The sequence below is a fragment of the Pongo abelii genome, chromosome 13, assembly GCF_028885655.2.
Source record: "Pongo abelii isolate AG06213 chromosome 13, NHGRI_mPonAbe1-v2.0_pri, whole genome shotgun sequence".
Classification (NCBI taxonomy): Eukaryota; Metazoa; Chordata; class Mammalia; order Primates; family Hominidae; genus Pongo; species Pongo abelii.
Window position 1 is genome coordinate 86420918 of NC_071998.2, and position 18854 is coordinate 86439771.

The 18854-nt window shown below is 40.0% G+C and overlaps 2 protein-coding genes across 10 annotated transcripts in view; one reads left to right on the forward strand and one right to left on the reverse strand.

The window, feature by feature from the left end:
* Window positions 1-18854, reverse strand: part of FANCC (FA complementation group C) — a 218132-nt gene that overhangs the window by 191748 nt on the left and 7530 nt on the right. The window lies entirely within an intron of this gene.
* LOC100462251 (ATM interactor-like) lies at window positions 927-3663 on the forward strand. Its single transcript, XM_054520283.2, is given in 2 exon segments — window positions 927-1627; window positions 1629-3663. Coding segments are annotated over 2 exon segments (2553 nt in total). The 3' UTR covers window positions 3481-3663.

The following is an 18854-nucleotide window of genomic DNA, read 5'->3' on the forward strand; positions in this document are numbered from 1 at the left end:
TCCGTTAAAATTTGTATGGAGGCTGGGCACAGTGACTCATGCCTGTAATCCCAGCACTTTGGGAGGCTGAGGCAGCTGGATCACCTGAGGTCAGCTGTGTGAGACCAGCCTGGCCAACATGGCGAAACCCCGTCTCTACTAAAAATACAAAAATTAGCTGAGGATAGTGGCAGGCGCCTGTAGTCCAGTTACTTGGGAGGCTGAGGCAGGAGGATCCCTTGAACCCAGGAGGTGGAGGATGCAGTGAGCCGAGATTGCGCCACTCCACTCCAGCCTGGGTGAGAGAGTGAGACTCTGTCTCAAAAAAAAATATATATATATTTTATATATATAAAAATATATATTTTTATATATAAATATATATAAAAATATATATTTTTATATATAAATATATATAAATATAATATAATATATTAAAATATAATATAAAAATATATAAAATATATAAAAACATATATATTATATATTATATATTATATATAATATATATTATATAATATAATATATAATATATATGTTATTATATATAATATATATTATATATATATTTATTATATATATATATAATATATATAACCACAAAAGACCCCAAAGAGCCAAAGGAATCTTGCGTCAAAAAAACAAAGCTAGAGGCATCAATCTTACCTGACTTCAAAATATACTACAAAGCTATAGTAAGCAAAACAGTAGAGTACTGACATAAAAACACACAGACAAATGGAACAGAATAGAGAACCCACTTAACAGTCAACTGATTTTTGACAAAGGCGCCAAGAACACACACTGGGGAAAGGACAGTCTCTTCAATGAATGGTGTTCAGGAAAACTGGATATCCACATGCAGAAAAACGGAAGTAGACCCTATCTCTCACCACTTAGAAAAATCAACACAACTGCGAGCTGGGCCTGGCCGCCCTGCAGGAGCCATGGCGGCCTTGGAGGCGGCGGCGGCGGCGGCGGGGTCCGCGGCTCTGGCAGCGGGTGCCCGCGCCGTCCCGGCGGCCACGAGAGGAGCCTCCGCCGCCGCCTCGGGCCCATGGGTGCCCCCGGGACCCCGACTGAGGGGCAGCCGGCCGCGGCCCGCGGGGGCGACGCAGCAGCCCGCGGCCCCCGTGCTGGCAGGGGAGCTGATCCAGCAGTAGGTGAGCGAGCTGTCCCAGGCCATGTGGACCAACATCCTGTGCACCGTGCGCGGCTGCCGCAAGATCCTGCCCAACAGCCCCGCGCTCAACATGCTCCTGATCAAGAGCCACCGCATGCAGTATAGCATAGTCAATCAAACAATAAGAAAAGATTTGAAAACTGTACCGAAATTCTACTGTTGTCCAATCGAAGGCTGCCCCAGAAGCCCTGACAGACCATTTTCTCAGTTTTCTCTCGTAAAACAGCACTTTATGCAAATGCATGCTGAGAAGAAGCACAAATGTAGTAAGTGCAGCAATTCGTACGGTACAGAATGGGACCTGAAAAGACATGCAGAGGACTGTGGCAAGACCTTCCGGTGCACATGCGGCTGTCCCTATGCCAGTAGAACAGCACTGCAGTCTCACATCTACCGAACTGGCCACGAGATCCCTGCAGAACACAGGGACCCACCTAGTAAGAAAAGGAAAATGGAAAACTGTGCGAAACCAGAAGTTATCCAACAAGACCACTGAATCATTTAACAACCAACCAATCCCTAGACCAGACACTCAAGAACTAGAAGCTTCAGAAATAAAGCTAGAACCATCTTTTGAAGACTCTTGTGGCTCTAACACTGACAAGCAGACTCTTACAACACCACCCAGATATCCTCAAAAGTTGCTTTTACCAAAGCCCAAAGTGGCTTTGCTTAAACTACCCCTGATGCCTGTCTTTGTGCCTACAGCTGATTCCTCAGCCCAGCCTGTGGTGTTAGGTGTCGATCAGGGCTCTGCCACAGGGGCTGTGCACTTACTGCCCTTGTCAGTAGGAACCCTGATCCTCGGCCTAGATTCAGAGGCTTGCTCTCTTAAGGAGAGCCTACTTCTTTTCTAAATTGCTGATCCTGTTGCTGTTGAGCCAATAAGTACTGGTGTTCAAGTGAACTTGGGTAAAAATCCATCTAATCCTTTACAAGAACTAGGGAACACATGTCAGAAGAATAGCATTTCTTCAATCAACGTGCAGACAGATCTGTCTTATGCCTCACAAAACTTTATACCTTCTGCACAGTGGGCCACTGCTGATTCCTCTGTGTCGTCTTGTTCTCAAACTGATTTGCTGTTTGATTCTCAAGTATCTCTTCCCATTAGTGTTCACACTCAGACATTTTTGCCCAGCTCTAAGGTAACTTCATCTATAGCTGCTCAGACTGATGCATTTATGGACACCTGTTTCCCGTTGGGTGGGGTCTCCAGAGAAACTCAAACCAGTGGGATACAAAGTCCAACGGATGACCATGTACAGATGGACCAAGCTGGAATGTGTGGAGACATTTTTGAGAGTGTTCATTCATCATATAATGTTGCTACAAGTAACATTATAAGCAACAGTTTAGTAGCAGAGACAGTAACTCATAGTTTGTTACCTCAGAATGAGCCTAAGACTTTAAATCAAGATATTGAGAAACGTGCACCAATTATAAACTTCAGTGCACAGAATAGTATGCTTCCTTCACAGAACGTGACAGATAATCAGACCCAAACCATAGATTTATTAAGTGATTTGGAAAACATCTTGTCAAGTAATCTGCCTGCTCAGACATTGAATCATCGTAGTCTTTTGTCTAACACAAATCCTGGACCTGACACCCAGCTCCCATCTGGCCCAGCCCAGAACCCTGGTATCAATTTTGATATCAAAGAGTTATTTTCGGCCTCACATATCCAGACTCAAACTGAAGAGAGTGAACTTAGCACCATGAACACCAAGCCAGTCTTGGAGTCACTGGACACAGAGACTCAAACGGACTTCTTACTCGCAGATATCTCTGCTCAGTCCTACGAGTATAGGGGAAATTCTAACTTCTTAAGTCTTGAGATGTTTGACACACAGACACAGACAGACTTAAACTTTTTCTTAGACAGTAGCCCTCATCTGCCTCTGGGAAGTATTCTGAAACACTCCAGCTTTTCCATGAGTACTGATTCATCTGCCACAGAGACATGAACTGAAGGAATCTCCACTGCTAAAAATATACCTGCTCTAGAAAGCAAAGTTCAGTTGAACAGTACAGAAACACAGACCACGAGTTCTGGGTTTGAAACCCTGGGGAACTTGTTCTTCACCAACAACGAAACTCAAACAGCAATGGATGACTTTCTTCTGGCTGATATGGCCTGGAACATGATGGAGTCTCAGTTCAGCTCTGTAGAAACCCAGACTTCTGCGGAACCACACAGTCTCCAACTTCTAAAACTAACAGTGGAGTCCATGTGTGAGACAGCATCTACCATTTCCTCTGGATTAAAACTACGGACAGGGGACAACAGTATTAATTCGATTGAATGTGGCTGATGATGCAGTTGCTTAGCTTCTTTGCAGTTCTTTGCCTTTTGTGCTTGTAAACAGAAATTTGTCTATAAATGTGAGTGTATTATAAAGTTTGAGATGTTGATCTAAAAAAAAAAAAGAAAAATCAACACAAAATGGGCTAAATGTAATACCTGAAATTATGAAACTACTAGAAGAAAACATAGAGGAAATGCTTCATAATACTGGTCTTCTGGGCAAAGATTTTTTGGATAAGACCACAAAAGCAACAAAAGCAGAAACAGACAAATGGAATTACATCAAACTAAAAATCCATCAAACTAAAAAGTTTCTTCACAGCAAAGAAAATAACAGCGTGAAGAGACAACCTACAGAATGGGAGAAAATATTTGCAAACTATGCATCTGAGAAGGGGTTAATATCCAGAATATATTATATAAGGAACTCAAACAGCTCAATACCAAAAACAAAACAAAAAACAAAACAAAACAAAGCAAAACAAAAAAACCTGATCTTTTAAATGGTCAAAGGGACCTGAACCAACTTTTCTTCAAAGAAGACAAACAAATGGCTAGCAGTTATTTGAAACAATGCTCAACATCAGTAATCATCAGGGAAATACACATCAAAACCACAATAAGAGAGGATCACTTGAGGCCAGAGTTTGAGACCAGCCTAGGCAACAGAGCAAAACCCCATCTGTACAAAATAAAAAATTAGCCAGGCAGGATGGCACATGCCTGTAGTCCTGGCTACTTAGGAGGCTACAGCAGGAGGATCTCTTGAGCCCCGGAGGTTGAGGCTACAGTGAGCTATGATCACGCCACTCATTCCAGCCTGGGCAACACAGTGAGACCCTGTATCAATTTAAAAAAAAAAAAAGAGTACAATGGCTGTTGCCAGGGGCTGGCAGGAGGGGAAATTGAGAGGTGATAGTTAAAGGTACAAAGTTTCAGTCCTAAAAGAGAAGTAAATTTTGGAGATCTACTATATTGCATAGTGCATATGGCTAACAATATTATGCTGTATAGTAAAAATGTGCTAAAAGAGTAGAGCTTATATTAAGTGTTCTTACCATACACAAAAAAATAATAACAAAAGGGGCAGGGAGAACTTTGGGAGGTGATGGGTATGTTTACAGTTTTGATGGTGGTGATAACTTCATGGGTATATACTTATCCACAAACTCATTGAGTTCTATACATTAAATATGTACAACTTTTTATATATCAATCATAACCAATAAAGTGATTTTAAAAATCAAAACAAACCTGTTAAATCTGAAAATATCAAGGATCTACTGCACAATGTATTAAAACCTCTCTATCACACTCCAATTTAAAATGACTAAGGATCATGACCTAGACACACTAATTTAATGTAACAAGAGGTTTCATTGCCTGAAAAATAGAAAAGTAGTAAAGAGACAGATCCTCAAATGTCATGTCTTTGGATGACAAGGAAAACTTTGAAGAAGTAGGTGGAAAAACTCAACAGATCTGAAAATAAATATGTTGTTTTTAAAAATAATTATGTGGTTTTTATTTAAAAAAATTTATTGATATGTTCCCATACCAAATCCACAGAGCTTTGTTAGGCTTTTTTTTTAATCTAAGGGTAATTAATTTGAATTTTCCAACAGGGTTTCAGTAAAGCATAAATGAGGAAATTACATATATCTAGTGGATTAGAATATTTCAAGTGTATGGATTTCAATATGAAGACAGAAAGTGGAGAAAAGGCAGGTAAGGTGTATTCAGTTAGCCAAACAAACACAGTCATGTGTTGGGACAATACTGAGCTGGCTTTACACCTAGAGTATACACCAAAATAAAGAACATCAAACATGAGCACTGACATTCACACTCAAGATAGTCACAACTGGATTGAAGCGGGCTAGTTCTCATCCACAGAATACCTTTGATATGTCTAAAAATTTTCAAAATTGTAATGAAGTTCAAACGCAACTCATGGCTTTTATATATTTAGGAATGGAGAAATGTCTCAGGACTCTGGTCAATCCTCTTGAAGAAACTCTTAAAATCTCTTTCATTTCAAACAATAACATTAGTCATAGTCACTGAACTTAAAATACAAACTAAAACTGCAGAGTGAGAAGTGTTACATAGTACAGCAGACTAAGTGGAGCACTTAACCCAGATTTGGGGTGTTGAAGAAAGTTTCCAGAAAAAGAGACCTGACACTGAGAACTGAACCATATGTGGGGGCTCACCAGGGGAACAGCAGACTGAGGCAAGAGGGACTTTCAGCAAAGTGTAGACTAACAATACAAAAGGCAATTGTTTAGAATCCTGCCCAAATCAGGGATGCCTCCTTTCTCTAGGCATCTACACCGATTTCTTTTATAATAATGGAGATAAACATTTTAGGGCATCTAGAGATAGAGGCCAGCCAAAGGAATACACTACTGGTGCTTTTATATTTTGATCTCACCATTTTTTATCCCTCTGCTGGTGACTGGCCCACCTACATAGCATCTTCCCTTCCTCTCTCCCTCCGTCTCTTCCTTCCTTTCCCAAGGTTTTCATGAAACCCACTTTCTTAGAAGGAGATACAGATGCCCACAACTTCTGTTGGCATGTCTGGGCAACTGCTTCCAAATGAATGCTGACTCTTATTACCTCTTCTGGAGAGAAAGGAAAGGCTGTGGTGATATCTAATTACCTCCATTACTTTATTTGTATAAGATTCATCAGACAGGCTCTCTACTTTGTAATAAAAACATTAAAACAACACCAAGCATAACTTCTACAAAAGGATTTCTCAAAAGAACCTGACAACTATTACATGTTTTCTCTCTTTGTAGAAATATGTATAATGTATTTTTTGGAAGAGGGGCACACAGATCTGAGTGTGGTTTACTAATGGACAACATGTTACAATAAAATTTCCCACTTCTCACAAGAAAGGAAAGCATCATGATATGTTAAGTGTGAGGGGGACTTCTGGCTATAAAAGTACATTTTACCAAGACTGTCACCCTGCTCAAGCAAGTAGTAGATGGATTTAAAAGGACTTTACAAAACAGAGTAAGGACTCTGGACTTTATTCTAAGAGCAAAGGGAAGTCACTGGAGGATTTTTAGCATGAAAGTGATATAATCAGATTTGTGTTTCAGAAAAATCACACAAGCAATATAGAAAATGGACCACCAGGGGAGACAAGATCATACTGTAAGATGGAAGACCACCTTACAGTAACTGAGGCCTAGTCTAGTCACATGAAGGAATAGAGAAAAGCACCCAGATAAGAGATGCTTATCAGGGAGAACACATAGTAGTGTTTAGATCAAACATAGTAAAAAAAAGGAATAGAGAGGAGGTAAAGATGTTGCTCAGGTTTCTGATTAGAGAACTAGATGTGTTATGCCACCATACACTGAAAGGGGCAACAAAGGAATAGGAACATACTTGGATAAAAAGATAGGCTCAGCTTAGGGCATGGTGAGTACAAGAGACCTGGGGCATCTAAATGAAGAGGTCCAATAGGCAGTGGGTATGTGAGGAAGAGGTTAGGAAACAGGCCTGAGCTGAAGACACAGATGTAGAAACATCAACAGAGAGACAGTTACTAAAGCTATGGAAATGGATGAGATAACCCAGGGAGGATGAGAAAAGGTCTGGGCCAAGGACAGTAGGGATATGGGAGCGAAGGATGGCTCAGCTGGCCTGTGGACATTCAATTGAAGAAAACGTCTTGTACCCAGGGAGAAGTGGCATGAGTTCTGCTGAGAACAATTAGCAGACCTGTAGCCCACCCATTCTGTTCTTAGCTGTCACTTCCAGGTTTAGTCTGCCATCTTCGCAAAGACTATAGCCATCCAAAATAAATAAAAGCAGTCAAAACCAACTGGCAAAATCATTGTTCTAGTTTTATTTAGATTTGAAGCGGACACCATCTGTGCAGCCAAGTAACATACAAATACAAGAAATCAATCTTGTACCACAAACGCAATCCAAAAGCCATACCAGGACAGCACAGACATACAGTAACATCAGACAGAATTTCAAAGTGCTATAAAACACAATGATTCTACTTTTTGGTTGCAGGCTTTAAAAATACTATGGTATATATGGTTTTAAGATCCTAAATTGCAGTCATGTTCTTAAGCTAGTTTGTTTTTCTATTTATGTGCTGACAGACAAAAAATACAGTTTTAGTCTAACACTCCATTTAACTTACTTTTAACTTTATTTGAGCCTTAAGGGTACTCTTGCAAAGCAACAAAAATGTGCAGAACCGAGGTCAATTAATAACTAGTTTCGAAAATCTACTGAACTTTTAACTGCACAATATCAAAATCCCTATAATTTGTAATGAGCAATAAGAAAACTTGAAATTTTTCCAGTTTTGTCTAGGATTTCCTCAAAGATGAAGAACATATTATTTTAAGAAACTGTATGTGGTTCCTCTGTATGTCACAGATATATATAGTTCTTTACTAACAGTGACTCTATTGCTAGATACCCACATGTAGACTACATTTCAGTAAAAAGGTTCCCAATTCAGTACTGAAACTGTTATTCACATCTAATTGCCTTCTTGGAGCAAAACCTTGTTTTCTGAGCCCCAGAATAGGTTTTATCCCTTAGTCAATACTTAACCCTCTGTCAAATAAAAGTTACTAATGGTATTACAAATATACTGTATCTCTGTGGCCCTGCAGTGGCTCACACCTGTAATTCCAGCACTTTGGGAGGCTAAGGAAGGAGGATCGCTTGAGTCCAGGAGTTCGAGACCAGCCTGGGCAATATAGTGAGACCTCAGCTCTACAAAACATCAAAAAATTAGCCAGGCATGGTGGCGCATGCCTGTGGTTCCAGCTACACGGGAGGCTGAGGTGGGAGAATTGTTTGAGCCTGGGAGGTCGAGGCCATAGTGAGCCATGTCCGCGTCACTGCACTCCAGCCAGGGAGACAGAGTGAGACCCTGTCTCAAATGCATGTGCACACACACACACACACACAAAATGGTATCTCTGTATACTCAAAACTCATCTCCTCAAAGTCTGTCCATTTCTATCCATCATTGACTGGCAATGTATGTGTCATGGATGTCACATTTTTACTATCAGAACTCCCAGAAGTAGGGACTTTATCAGTCATTTCTTTGTAAGGGTCTACACACAAAAGCCACTTGATATTAGTGGCCAGCCAATTCTATGGTCTCCCAAATACAGGGAATAAAAAAGGAAATAAGTTCCTTAATATCTTGTTTTATATTTAAAATTCAGCAAGTATCGTATTTACCCCCACCTTCCTCACCTCAGCCTTCTATCTCCATCCACTGAAAAACTGGATCATGAAATTTAAGCAGAAGGGATCTCTGGTAAGGATAAGATTAAGAAAAGGGAAGAAGTCTGAAGAATCCAAAATATAGAGAAGAAAATAAGAAAAGATGATCAAAGTAAAAGACTAAAAGGAAAATTTAAGCCAAAAATAATAAAAAGGAATAAAATACATAATAAAATACCTGATAAGGCAATGTCAGGTGATAACCAAGAAAAAGAAGTCTGTAGGAAATAACTACAATTTCTTTTTTTTTTTTTTTAAAGACAGTCTCGCTCTGTCACCCAGGCTGGAGTGCAATGGCACAATCTCGGCTCAATGCAACCTCCGACTCCTGGGTTCAAGCAATTCTCTTGCCTCAGCCTCCTGAGTAGCTGGGATTACAGGCGACTGTCACCACGCCCGGCTAATTTTTTTTTTTGTATTTTTAGTAGAGACGGAGTTTCTCTTGCTCAAGTTGATCCCTAAACCACAAATGACAGGACAATTGACAATTTTAAAATCCCAGTCCAGGGATATGTGGTTATCCCACCCTGGTACTTGTTACACCAAATATTACTGCTGACTTGGGGTGCTCCCACATCAGAATGAGAGGACCACCATCATTTACACTCGCTGCCAAGAGACACGTCAGCGACTGGGGGCTGGAAAGAGAGCCAGTGGCAAAGATATCTCCGCAGCAGGCCAAGGGCTGCACAAAATAAGTCTGGTATTGAGGTTAAAATTAAATGAAATGAAAGAGAAATAAGACAGGGGAGGATGAGAAGAACAAATACAGCATGAGAGTGGGCTCTTTCTATGTAGAGGGAAGGCAAACATCTGGAATTATTTGGTGGTGAGTGCCACCAAATTTAAGACTTTGTTCCTCGCTTGCAATTATTTCTCGGTTAAGACCACACAAAGAAAAAAAGAGACCTAAAGGCTAAAATGATGAAAAGTGGCTAAAGTCAGTATAACAATAACCATCAAAATACACACACACACACACACAAAACTGTTAAAGTAAGAGGAGTTAACAGTGCATGAAGAATATTCCTGACTGACTCAGAAAGATGTTCATCATAAATTCTTAAGTCAAACAAGGAAGCTGCAGAAAAATATTTATAATATCATAACATTTTTGTACAAAATATTTATATGTGTAAGTACAGGAAGTCTTCAAAAATAAGTGCTGGTGCTATGAGGGATTTGTTGGGGTTTTTTGTTTTTTTTTTGGTTCTGGGTTTTTTTTAGACAAGGTCTTGTTCTGTCACCCAGGCTGGAGCGCAGTGGCACGACTGATTTAGGCTCACTGCAGCCTCAACCTCCTCCAAGCGATCCTCCCACCTCAGCCTCCCTAGTATCTGGGACCACAGGCATGCACCACCATGCCCAGCTAATTCTTTAATTTTTTTCTAGAGCTGAGGTCTCACTATGTTGCCCAGGCTGGTCTCAAACTCCTGGACTCAAGAGATCCAAAGTGCTGGGATTACAGGCGTGAGTCGCCATGTCCTGCCTGGGATTTGTTGTTGTTGTATTTTTTCCCTGTGTTTTTCAATTTAATTGAAATAAAAATAACAACAGTTCTTTAAAATAAAAGAAAAAAGGCCGGGCGCGGTGGCTCACGCCTGTAATCCCAGCACTTTGGGAGGCCAAGGCAGGTGGATCACAAGGTCAGGAGATCGAGACCATCCTGGCTAACACGGTGAAACCCCGTCTCTACTAAAAAAAAAAAAAAAAAAAAAAAAAAAAAAAAAAAAAAAAAAATTAGCCAGGCGCGGTGGCGGGCGCCTGTACTCCCAGCTACTTGGGAGGCTGAGGCAGGAGAATGGCAGGAACCCGGGAGGCGGAGTTTGCAGTGAGCAGAGATCACGCCACTGCACTCCAGCCTTGGGAGACAGAGCGAGACTCCATCTCAAAAAAAGAGACAAAAAAAAGAAAAAAGATCTTCCAAATCATTCAGTTTTTACCCTGAATTAAACATGTTTAATTTAATGAATTTGCAAACAAATCCCTTTAATGCAGAGCCCAGCTTTAGGAGAGCTGCTCCCACGTGGTGGACAGAAAGGGCCACTGGCCAACCCTAGTTGCATTCTGGTAGAAAAAAACACAAGTTTTAAAGAAAAACGGAAAGGTCTGAACCCGGCGTCACTATTCACTAGTTCATTCAGTGAGCCAGGGCAAATGATGTGAAATTTCTGAGTGCCAACCTCGCTTCTCTTTGGGAGTGAAACAGAACCTACCTCAAAGGGCTGTTTTGAGGATTCTTGAGAACAGCTCCCATCTATGAAGACACAGCCTGGTGGGGCAGATTCCAGGAAATTCAGTGATCCTTCTGACCAAAATTATACTTTTTGTCATCTCAGGAAATAATCTGTTCTGAGAAATTCCAGAATGTAGGCCGCTTTCAGTGACCTGCCTTCAGCCTGTGAATCCTCAGACTCACCAGTGCTCAGTAGAGCAGTGGGGTTCTGACAATTCCTTCTAAAGCACTTGTGCCTACCTCTTCCGGGAGAGCACAGCAACATTCAGCACAGCAAACCAGAGCAGCATGGCTCAGACATGAAGGCCTGCTTCCTGCAATTCTCTGTCCTACAAAGATATCAGAAAGCCCAGCAGGGGTAGAAAACAGCTCTTCTAAGGGCCACACTGCAGAAGCATGGCCAAATGAATAGCATGATCACTGCAGATGCAGAGTTTGCACTATAATGGTTGTTTACTTCTTAGTGTTGTTTTAAAACCTTGAAGAAGTCCACTACAAATTCTAGTATTCCTAAGTATGTCTTGAACCTAAAAAAGTTCAGACCCACTGGACAAAAAAAAAAAGAGAGAGGGAGAGGTGTAAGGCAAGTATCTAGAATACGGTTGTACAGCCAGACTTTCTGCAAGGATGGAAAGGTTCTGGCTCTATCTGTCCGTCCAATACTGCAGGCACCAGCTGCATGTGGCTTCTGAACACATGCAATATGGCTAATGAATCTGAGGAAGTGAATTTTGAATTTTATTTAATTTTAATTAATGTAAATTTAAATAATTAAACGTACCTATTTACTATGACATTGGTCAGCACAGATCTAGAACCTTGGGTTAATGACTTGTGCTAACTCACAAAGGGTGATACGCAGATGAGTGAGGTAAGTTTAAAAAGTGACCACTCAAAAAGGAGAACCCACGCGCACCAGCACCATGTTAATATTCTCTTGCAATGCCAGCAGTTCACCTTTATGAAGCTGAGGTCCTAGCTTGACCTCAACCTGTCTTAGTCAGTTTAGGCTGCCATAACAAAATATCACATACGTGGTGGCTTAAATAACAGAAATGTATTTTCTCACAATTCTGGAGGCTGTAAAGTCCACAATCAAGGCCTATTAGGTCCTGGTGAGAGCCCTCTTCCTGGATTGTATGTAGGCAGCTACCTGTGTCCTCACATGACCTCTTCTTTGTGCTCTTGTGGGGAGAGATCTCTCTCTCTACCTCTTCTTCTAAGGCCACCAATCCTATCAGATTAGGACTCCACCGGTATGACTTCCTAAAGGCTCTATCTCCAAATACAGTCCCATTGGGGGTTACAGCTTCAGCTTCAACTTATGAATGGGGGAGGGGTGGACACAATTCAGCCCATAACACAACCCTCTACTCTTCCTTAATTAGCTTTCTTGTAATGAGTTCCAATATGGAAGGGAAGAGATAATCAACAAAAATTTTCTCAGAACTAAAAGACCAGAGTTTCCAGATTGAAAGGGCTGACCAACTGCCCAAGAAAATGGATGAGAAGAGATCCACACCAGGCACATCATCATGAAATTGTAAAAACACAGGAAGGTAGAAGGAAATTAAACAATGCCTCACAATTCTAAAGGAAAATAATTTCCAACCTGGAATTCTTATCTAGACAAACTATCAATCAAATGTGACTAGAATAACTTCACATTCAACAGGCAGTGACTAGAAATAATTCGCCTCCCACACATTCTGCTTTAGGAAGATACTAGAACATCTGCTTCACACCAAGAGGAGGGAGAAAACCAAGAAAGAAAATATAGTAAACAGAAGACCCAATATCAAGAAAGGAGAGAAGGATGAATGACAGTGAAGGAAAATTCCAGGGCGACTGCAAAAAAGTTTTTAAACAGGAAAGGGAGGGGTTCTTTGTATCTGCCCAGATTTTTTTCTCAAAATATAACATTTTTAAAAACGCCAAAAGAATTCAAAGAAACCTCCACAACCTCTTTAATTTTTTTTTTAAAAAAAGGGGGCCAGGAGTGTTGGCCCTGTAATCCCAGCACTTTGGGAGGCTGAGGGAGGAGATCATTTGAGCCCAGGAGTTCAAGACCAGCTTGGGCAACATGGGGAAACCCTGTCTCTACTAAAAACGAAAAAAAAAAAAAAATAGGTGGGCTTGGTGGTGCGCGCCTGTAATCCCAGCTACTTGGGAGACTGAGACACAAGAATCACTTGAACCTGGGAGGCGGAGGTTGCAGTGAGCCAAGATCGTGCCACTGTACTGCAGCCTGGGCAACAGAGCAAGACTCCATCCCCCCCCCCCAAAAAAAAAAAAGGAAAACAAAAGAAATAAATAAGGCAGAGGTGAAGGCAATAGATGCAGTCTGTTGTGTCCTTTATGCTGATGGAAATAGCCAAAGTTCCTCTGAAAAAGGTATTACCATATCAACTATGTGCTTCCACAGTTAGCAACTTTAGATTACAATATGGTACTTGACAATGCTTGGCTTCAATTCTCCTTATTAGAAAATTAACAGAATTTCAAAAGCAAGTTTAAACAAGAGAAATTCAACTGTCTTCTTTTGATAAATGCTGCCTCTCTAATAGAGCACTGAGGATCGCTTACAAACAGTCACTTAATTGCTCTATTATCCAATTTAGAGGTTTCCCCAAAAGTCCAACAAAAAAAAATTCAGTAAAGGCAAATGGAATTTAATGCAATTACCAATAAACAAGCAAACAAAACAAAACCACCCCACACATACAGCCATGCACAAGAATTAGGCCAAAGCCCAGTTATTCAGCGCTTCCAGTGGACCCCTGCATGCTCTTAAATTTGGCAAACATCATAGAAGACTTAATTGGAAATCAGAGCACAGAAAGAAACTTTAGAAATGACTATATGGCCAAAATGATACCTCACCAGATGTCCCACTAAGTGGAAACTAAGAAGAAAAAAACAGATTAAGACTGGTACAGGTTTTGAATGCTTGTCCTACCTTGTCTAGATGAAAGACAGGACCACAAAAAATGTGCTTCAAATCACTTTAGAATAAAATTCCTTCCTTAAATGCAGCATTCTAAAATGTCACACTAATACAATCCTTAAACAGCAACTATTTTTAGCATCCTTTTATTTTAATTGAACAATGCAATTGAATTCCATTAACAGTTAATTCTTCCCAACTTTAACTCTAACAAACTCATTTAAGTTAAATGACTATCAAGAATAAAAGACTTATACTGTATTTTTGCATTCCTACAATTCAAAGGCAACAGGATCAAATGTTTTCAGGCTGTGAAAAGACACACCATACTTCAGGCTAAAAGTTTATTTTATTCCAAAATTAGGAGTGAAAATAAAGCTTGGAAAGAAACGACTTCTCAGCCTTGAATTCGGTGGCATTAATATTAATGACAATCCCACTCATCTCAAAGGCATGTCCTAGAGTGTTTATGTTATGAAAACTGGGTCTGGAATGTCATCTTCAGTAAATTTGAAATTGTTTAACCTGAGGTTTTGCTAGATTTGTAACAGCTGCACTGGTGTTTACAACTGTAATAAGGTCTTTACAGCATGGCACTCCTTTACACATTTTTTAGATCTGGTTGGTACAAACATGTTGTACTGATCAACAAAAATGAGTCTGGTATCTCTCTATAGCTACAAGTTTAGTCAGAATAAAGTTTTGTTTTGGATTAACATTGTTCAATAAATGCATCAAGGACCTTCAGAAGTTTTATGGTATTGGTTACAGAAGAACAGGACAAAAACTTCCATTCATATACAAACATTTGGAAAATGACTCAGTTTGTGTTTGTGAAATTTGAATTTTGTTTGGGGAAAAGACATGCGTATCAAATACACTGTGGATCTAATTGGTTTGCTGGCATTCATTGAGGGTTTCAGGGCACGTTACCAAGCAGAAACTGGTTGGGCAGTATTCAAAGATTACATTTCTCCTAATGCCCCTATTTACACAGTAGAAAGATGCAACCGAAAGCCTGCGAAAGACTTGCTTAACAATGCTTCCATAGGAAGCTTCAGCCACCCTTGGACATCGAACTACTGGTGCAACAAAAAGAGCACCAGACAGGAGTTAGTTTCCCTGGATAACAGTCAACAACCTTGCCATTAAACTCAGTTTCCTTCTCTGTAAACATTTCAAAGAGAAGTTATTATTTAAGGCAAATGTTTTCTGCTAAAATCAGTTGGGTTTGGGTAACCAGAAATACTCGGCTCTTTTGATTATTGAAAAGGTTATCATCTCATAACAATTAAGACACATTTAAAAGCTGTACACACACAATTAACCCAAGAAGTTCATCAGTAGCTATCCTCCTTTGGGCAATCTCTTGGGAATTCCTTAATTATGAGCCAAAGTAATTTTTTTTTGCAAAGGCTCCATTCTATTTTTCTTTTCTAATTTTTATTTCTTTATTTAGTTTTTAGACACAGGGTTTCGCTCTGTCACCCAGGCTGGAGTGCAGTGGTATGATCACAGCTCACTGCACCCTCAACCTCCCAGGCTCAAGCGATCCTCCCACTTCAGCCTACAGTTGCATGTCACACTGTATGGGTCTACAGTTGCATGTCACCACGCCTGGATAATTTTTGTATTTTTTGTAGAGACAAGGTTTCGCTATGTTGCCCAGGCTCGTCCTGAACTTATGGGCTCAAGTGATCCGCCCACCTCTGCCTCCCAAAGTTCTGGGATTACAGGTGCTCAGCCCTATTTTTCTTTTTTTAAAATGCCTATCTTACCTTAGCACATATGGTTATTGTGAGAATCCCATATAATCTATATGGAAATAATTTGTAAAGTACAAAACACTTTTAATAGGGCTACTGCCCAAAGTAATGTTAGAAATAAATTAAGAAATCAAAAGAAGTAGTTAACAAAAAAAAAACCATGCTTATAAAACCAACGTATTTGTATAAAATCAACAGAACAAAAAGCTCTGATTTATAAAGGGTATATAGTATCTTACTGCTCAGGAATAATAATAATCTTTTCTACAGATATGAAACTTATAAGTCACCAGAGAACCCTGATTATTGCAGTAATTTCTCCAATAAGTATGACAAATTTGTTCTGATCTGTCCATTTTTTTCTAAGTGTTAGTTTAACAACTGAATGCATTTCAGAATTATTCAAAACTTAAATTACTTTAGACAAAGGTCATAAATTCAAAGTCCACAACAGATAAGTTAAATGAGTAAAGCAATTAGACAGGCTTGTGGTCAAAAACAGCAACTGTCCAAAGAAGATAGCCAGTAGGTATAGCTCAGTGGTAGAGCATCTGACTGCAAAGAAGACAGCCAGGATTTCACTCCTGCCAGTTGCTGCTGGAAGGGAACTCAGACTTGCTGTTGCCCAACTGCCTGTCTTAGTCTGTTTTGTGCTGCTATACCAGAATATGTGAGACTCAGTAGTTTACAAATAACAGAAATTTATCAGCTCTCAGTTCTGGAGGCTGGGAAGTCTAAGATTGAGGGGTCACATCGCAATGGAAGGCATCACACAGTGACAGAGGACAAGAGGGCCAATCTCGCTTTTATAACAAACCACTCCCATGATAACAATATCAATCCATTCATGTATATCAGTAATACCTTAGAAACAATGTTTTTAAAATAACTAACATGTAGTCATTTAGTCATAGCCACTTTGGCCACAAAACAATGTAACCAAAGGTGGTTCTGATCAAGTACCACAATATTTTATTATACTTGTCCTATTCTCACCATTTTGCCTCAAAAACATACTTTTTTAAAAACTCGAATTATTTTTAAATTAAACATCTTAGGCTTAATTTTTTTTATTTTTTTTTGAGATAGGGTCTTAGGCTCTGTCACACAGGCTGGAGTGCAGTGGTGCAATCACAGATCACCGCATTTTTTTTAATTTTTATTTATTTATTTTTTTTGGTGCAATGGCCCAATCTCAGCTCACTGCAACCTCCCGAGTTCAAGCGATTCTTGTACCTCCACCTCCCAAGTAGCTGGGATTACAGGCACACGCCACCATACCCGGCTAGTTTTTTTTGTATTTTTATTAGAGACAGGTTTCACCATGTTGGCCAGGCTGGAGTCGAACTCCTGACCACAAGTGATCCACCCACCTTGGCCTCCCAAAGTGCTGGGGTTACAGGCAGGAGCCACCTTGCCCAGCTGACCTGCATCCTTGACCACCTGGACTCAAGTGATCCACCCGCCTCGGCCTCCAAAAGTGCTGTGATTACAGGCATGAGCCACCACGCCTGGCCTAGACTTAAATTATTTTAAAACCAAAAAGACTTAGTACAATTTTAGGCAAACATTAGATGGGTACAGCACACATGCGTAGAACTAAATGAAGATACCTGAAACTTTGATAGAATGAAACAAATTTCTAGCTTTTAATACCTTCAAAGGAATGTCACTACCAAAATTTGAGATATTTTTAATGGCAGGCACAGTGTCTGCCTCATGCCTGTAGTCCCAGCTACTCAGGAGGCTCAGGTGGGAGGATCACTTCAGTCCAGGAGGGCAAGACTGCAACAAGTTATGATTGCACTACTGCACTCCAGCCTGGGAGACCAAGTGAAATGCATCTCTAAAAAAGAAAAAGATATTTGTATTGCACTTTTCTTCCTTACAACTACTCAATTTTAAGATAAAATCAATCATATTATACCATTTCATATAAAAATATTTGTTACTCCTAAAACTGGCTGCATAGTTTCAAAAAGTCACCATTTATCAAAATACTTATCATCAAGCCAAAGTTTCACTAGCTTTGCCAACTTTTTTAGCGCAATGACTAAAAATTCTAATGGTACTAGTCAGTATCAGAAACACAAGATATTCTTCTGGGTGCCAAATACTGCAGAAAATACCACTTCATAAATAAAATGCATGCTGTTATACCACTAATAAATGGTTACTCACTCTTACGGCCTATGATTAGAAATTCCTAGCTAACAGCTTCAAGCAAAAGCAGTAATTCGATATTATTTGTACAAATGTATACTTTATATAGTGTTTTATTATAACCTTTGATATGTAGGGGTAGATAGGCTAAGTAATCATTACAATCCATGTTGGACAAGGTCATGTTTGGGTACACCAAATTCAGAAAGCTAGGGCTAAATATAACTGATTCCTTCAGACAAGTGTCTTACCAATCAATTACAATGTATAATCTGCATACATTGTAAATCACCAAATACACACTAAGAATTACAAAATTATACTATATCATCTAGGATGCCTTTGGTTTCTAGTAATTGAAAACCCAACTCTATTCATCAAGATGGGCGAAGTTATGATGTAGTAACTTTTTTCTGATACTATATGTCCAACATGTTATGTGAGACACACATGTTTGTGGGGTGGGGGTGTTGTTCTGCTCCACAGTCACTCATGGATCCAGCATGACAGGTGCTCAGACATCTCAACACCTAGCCTCCATAATCACCATTGCAAAAAGGAGATAGCTAGGTCAGGAATCCGCTACTAAATGCTTCTACCTGGAAATAACCTGCTTAAAATCTATTGGCTAGAACGATCACAATGTCCTAACTAGCTGCAAGTGAACTGGGAAATGTGAGGGAAGATCTAAACATTTAGTAAGCATTAAATGCTCCTGCTGCACCAAGCAAAACCAGCTAAAACAATAACAGGAGGCCAGGCATGGTGGCTCACACCTCTCATCACAGCACTTTGGGAGGCCCAGGCAGGAGGATAGCTTGAGGCCGGGAGTTCAAGACCAGCCTAGGTAACATAGCATGACTCTGTCTCTACAAAAATAATGATAATTAATTAATTAGCCAGACATTGTGGTGCACACCTGTAGTCCTAGTTACTCAGGTGGCTGAGGTGGGATGATTCCTGGAGCCCAG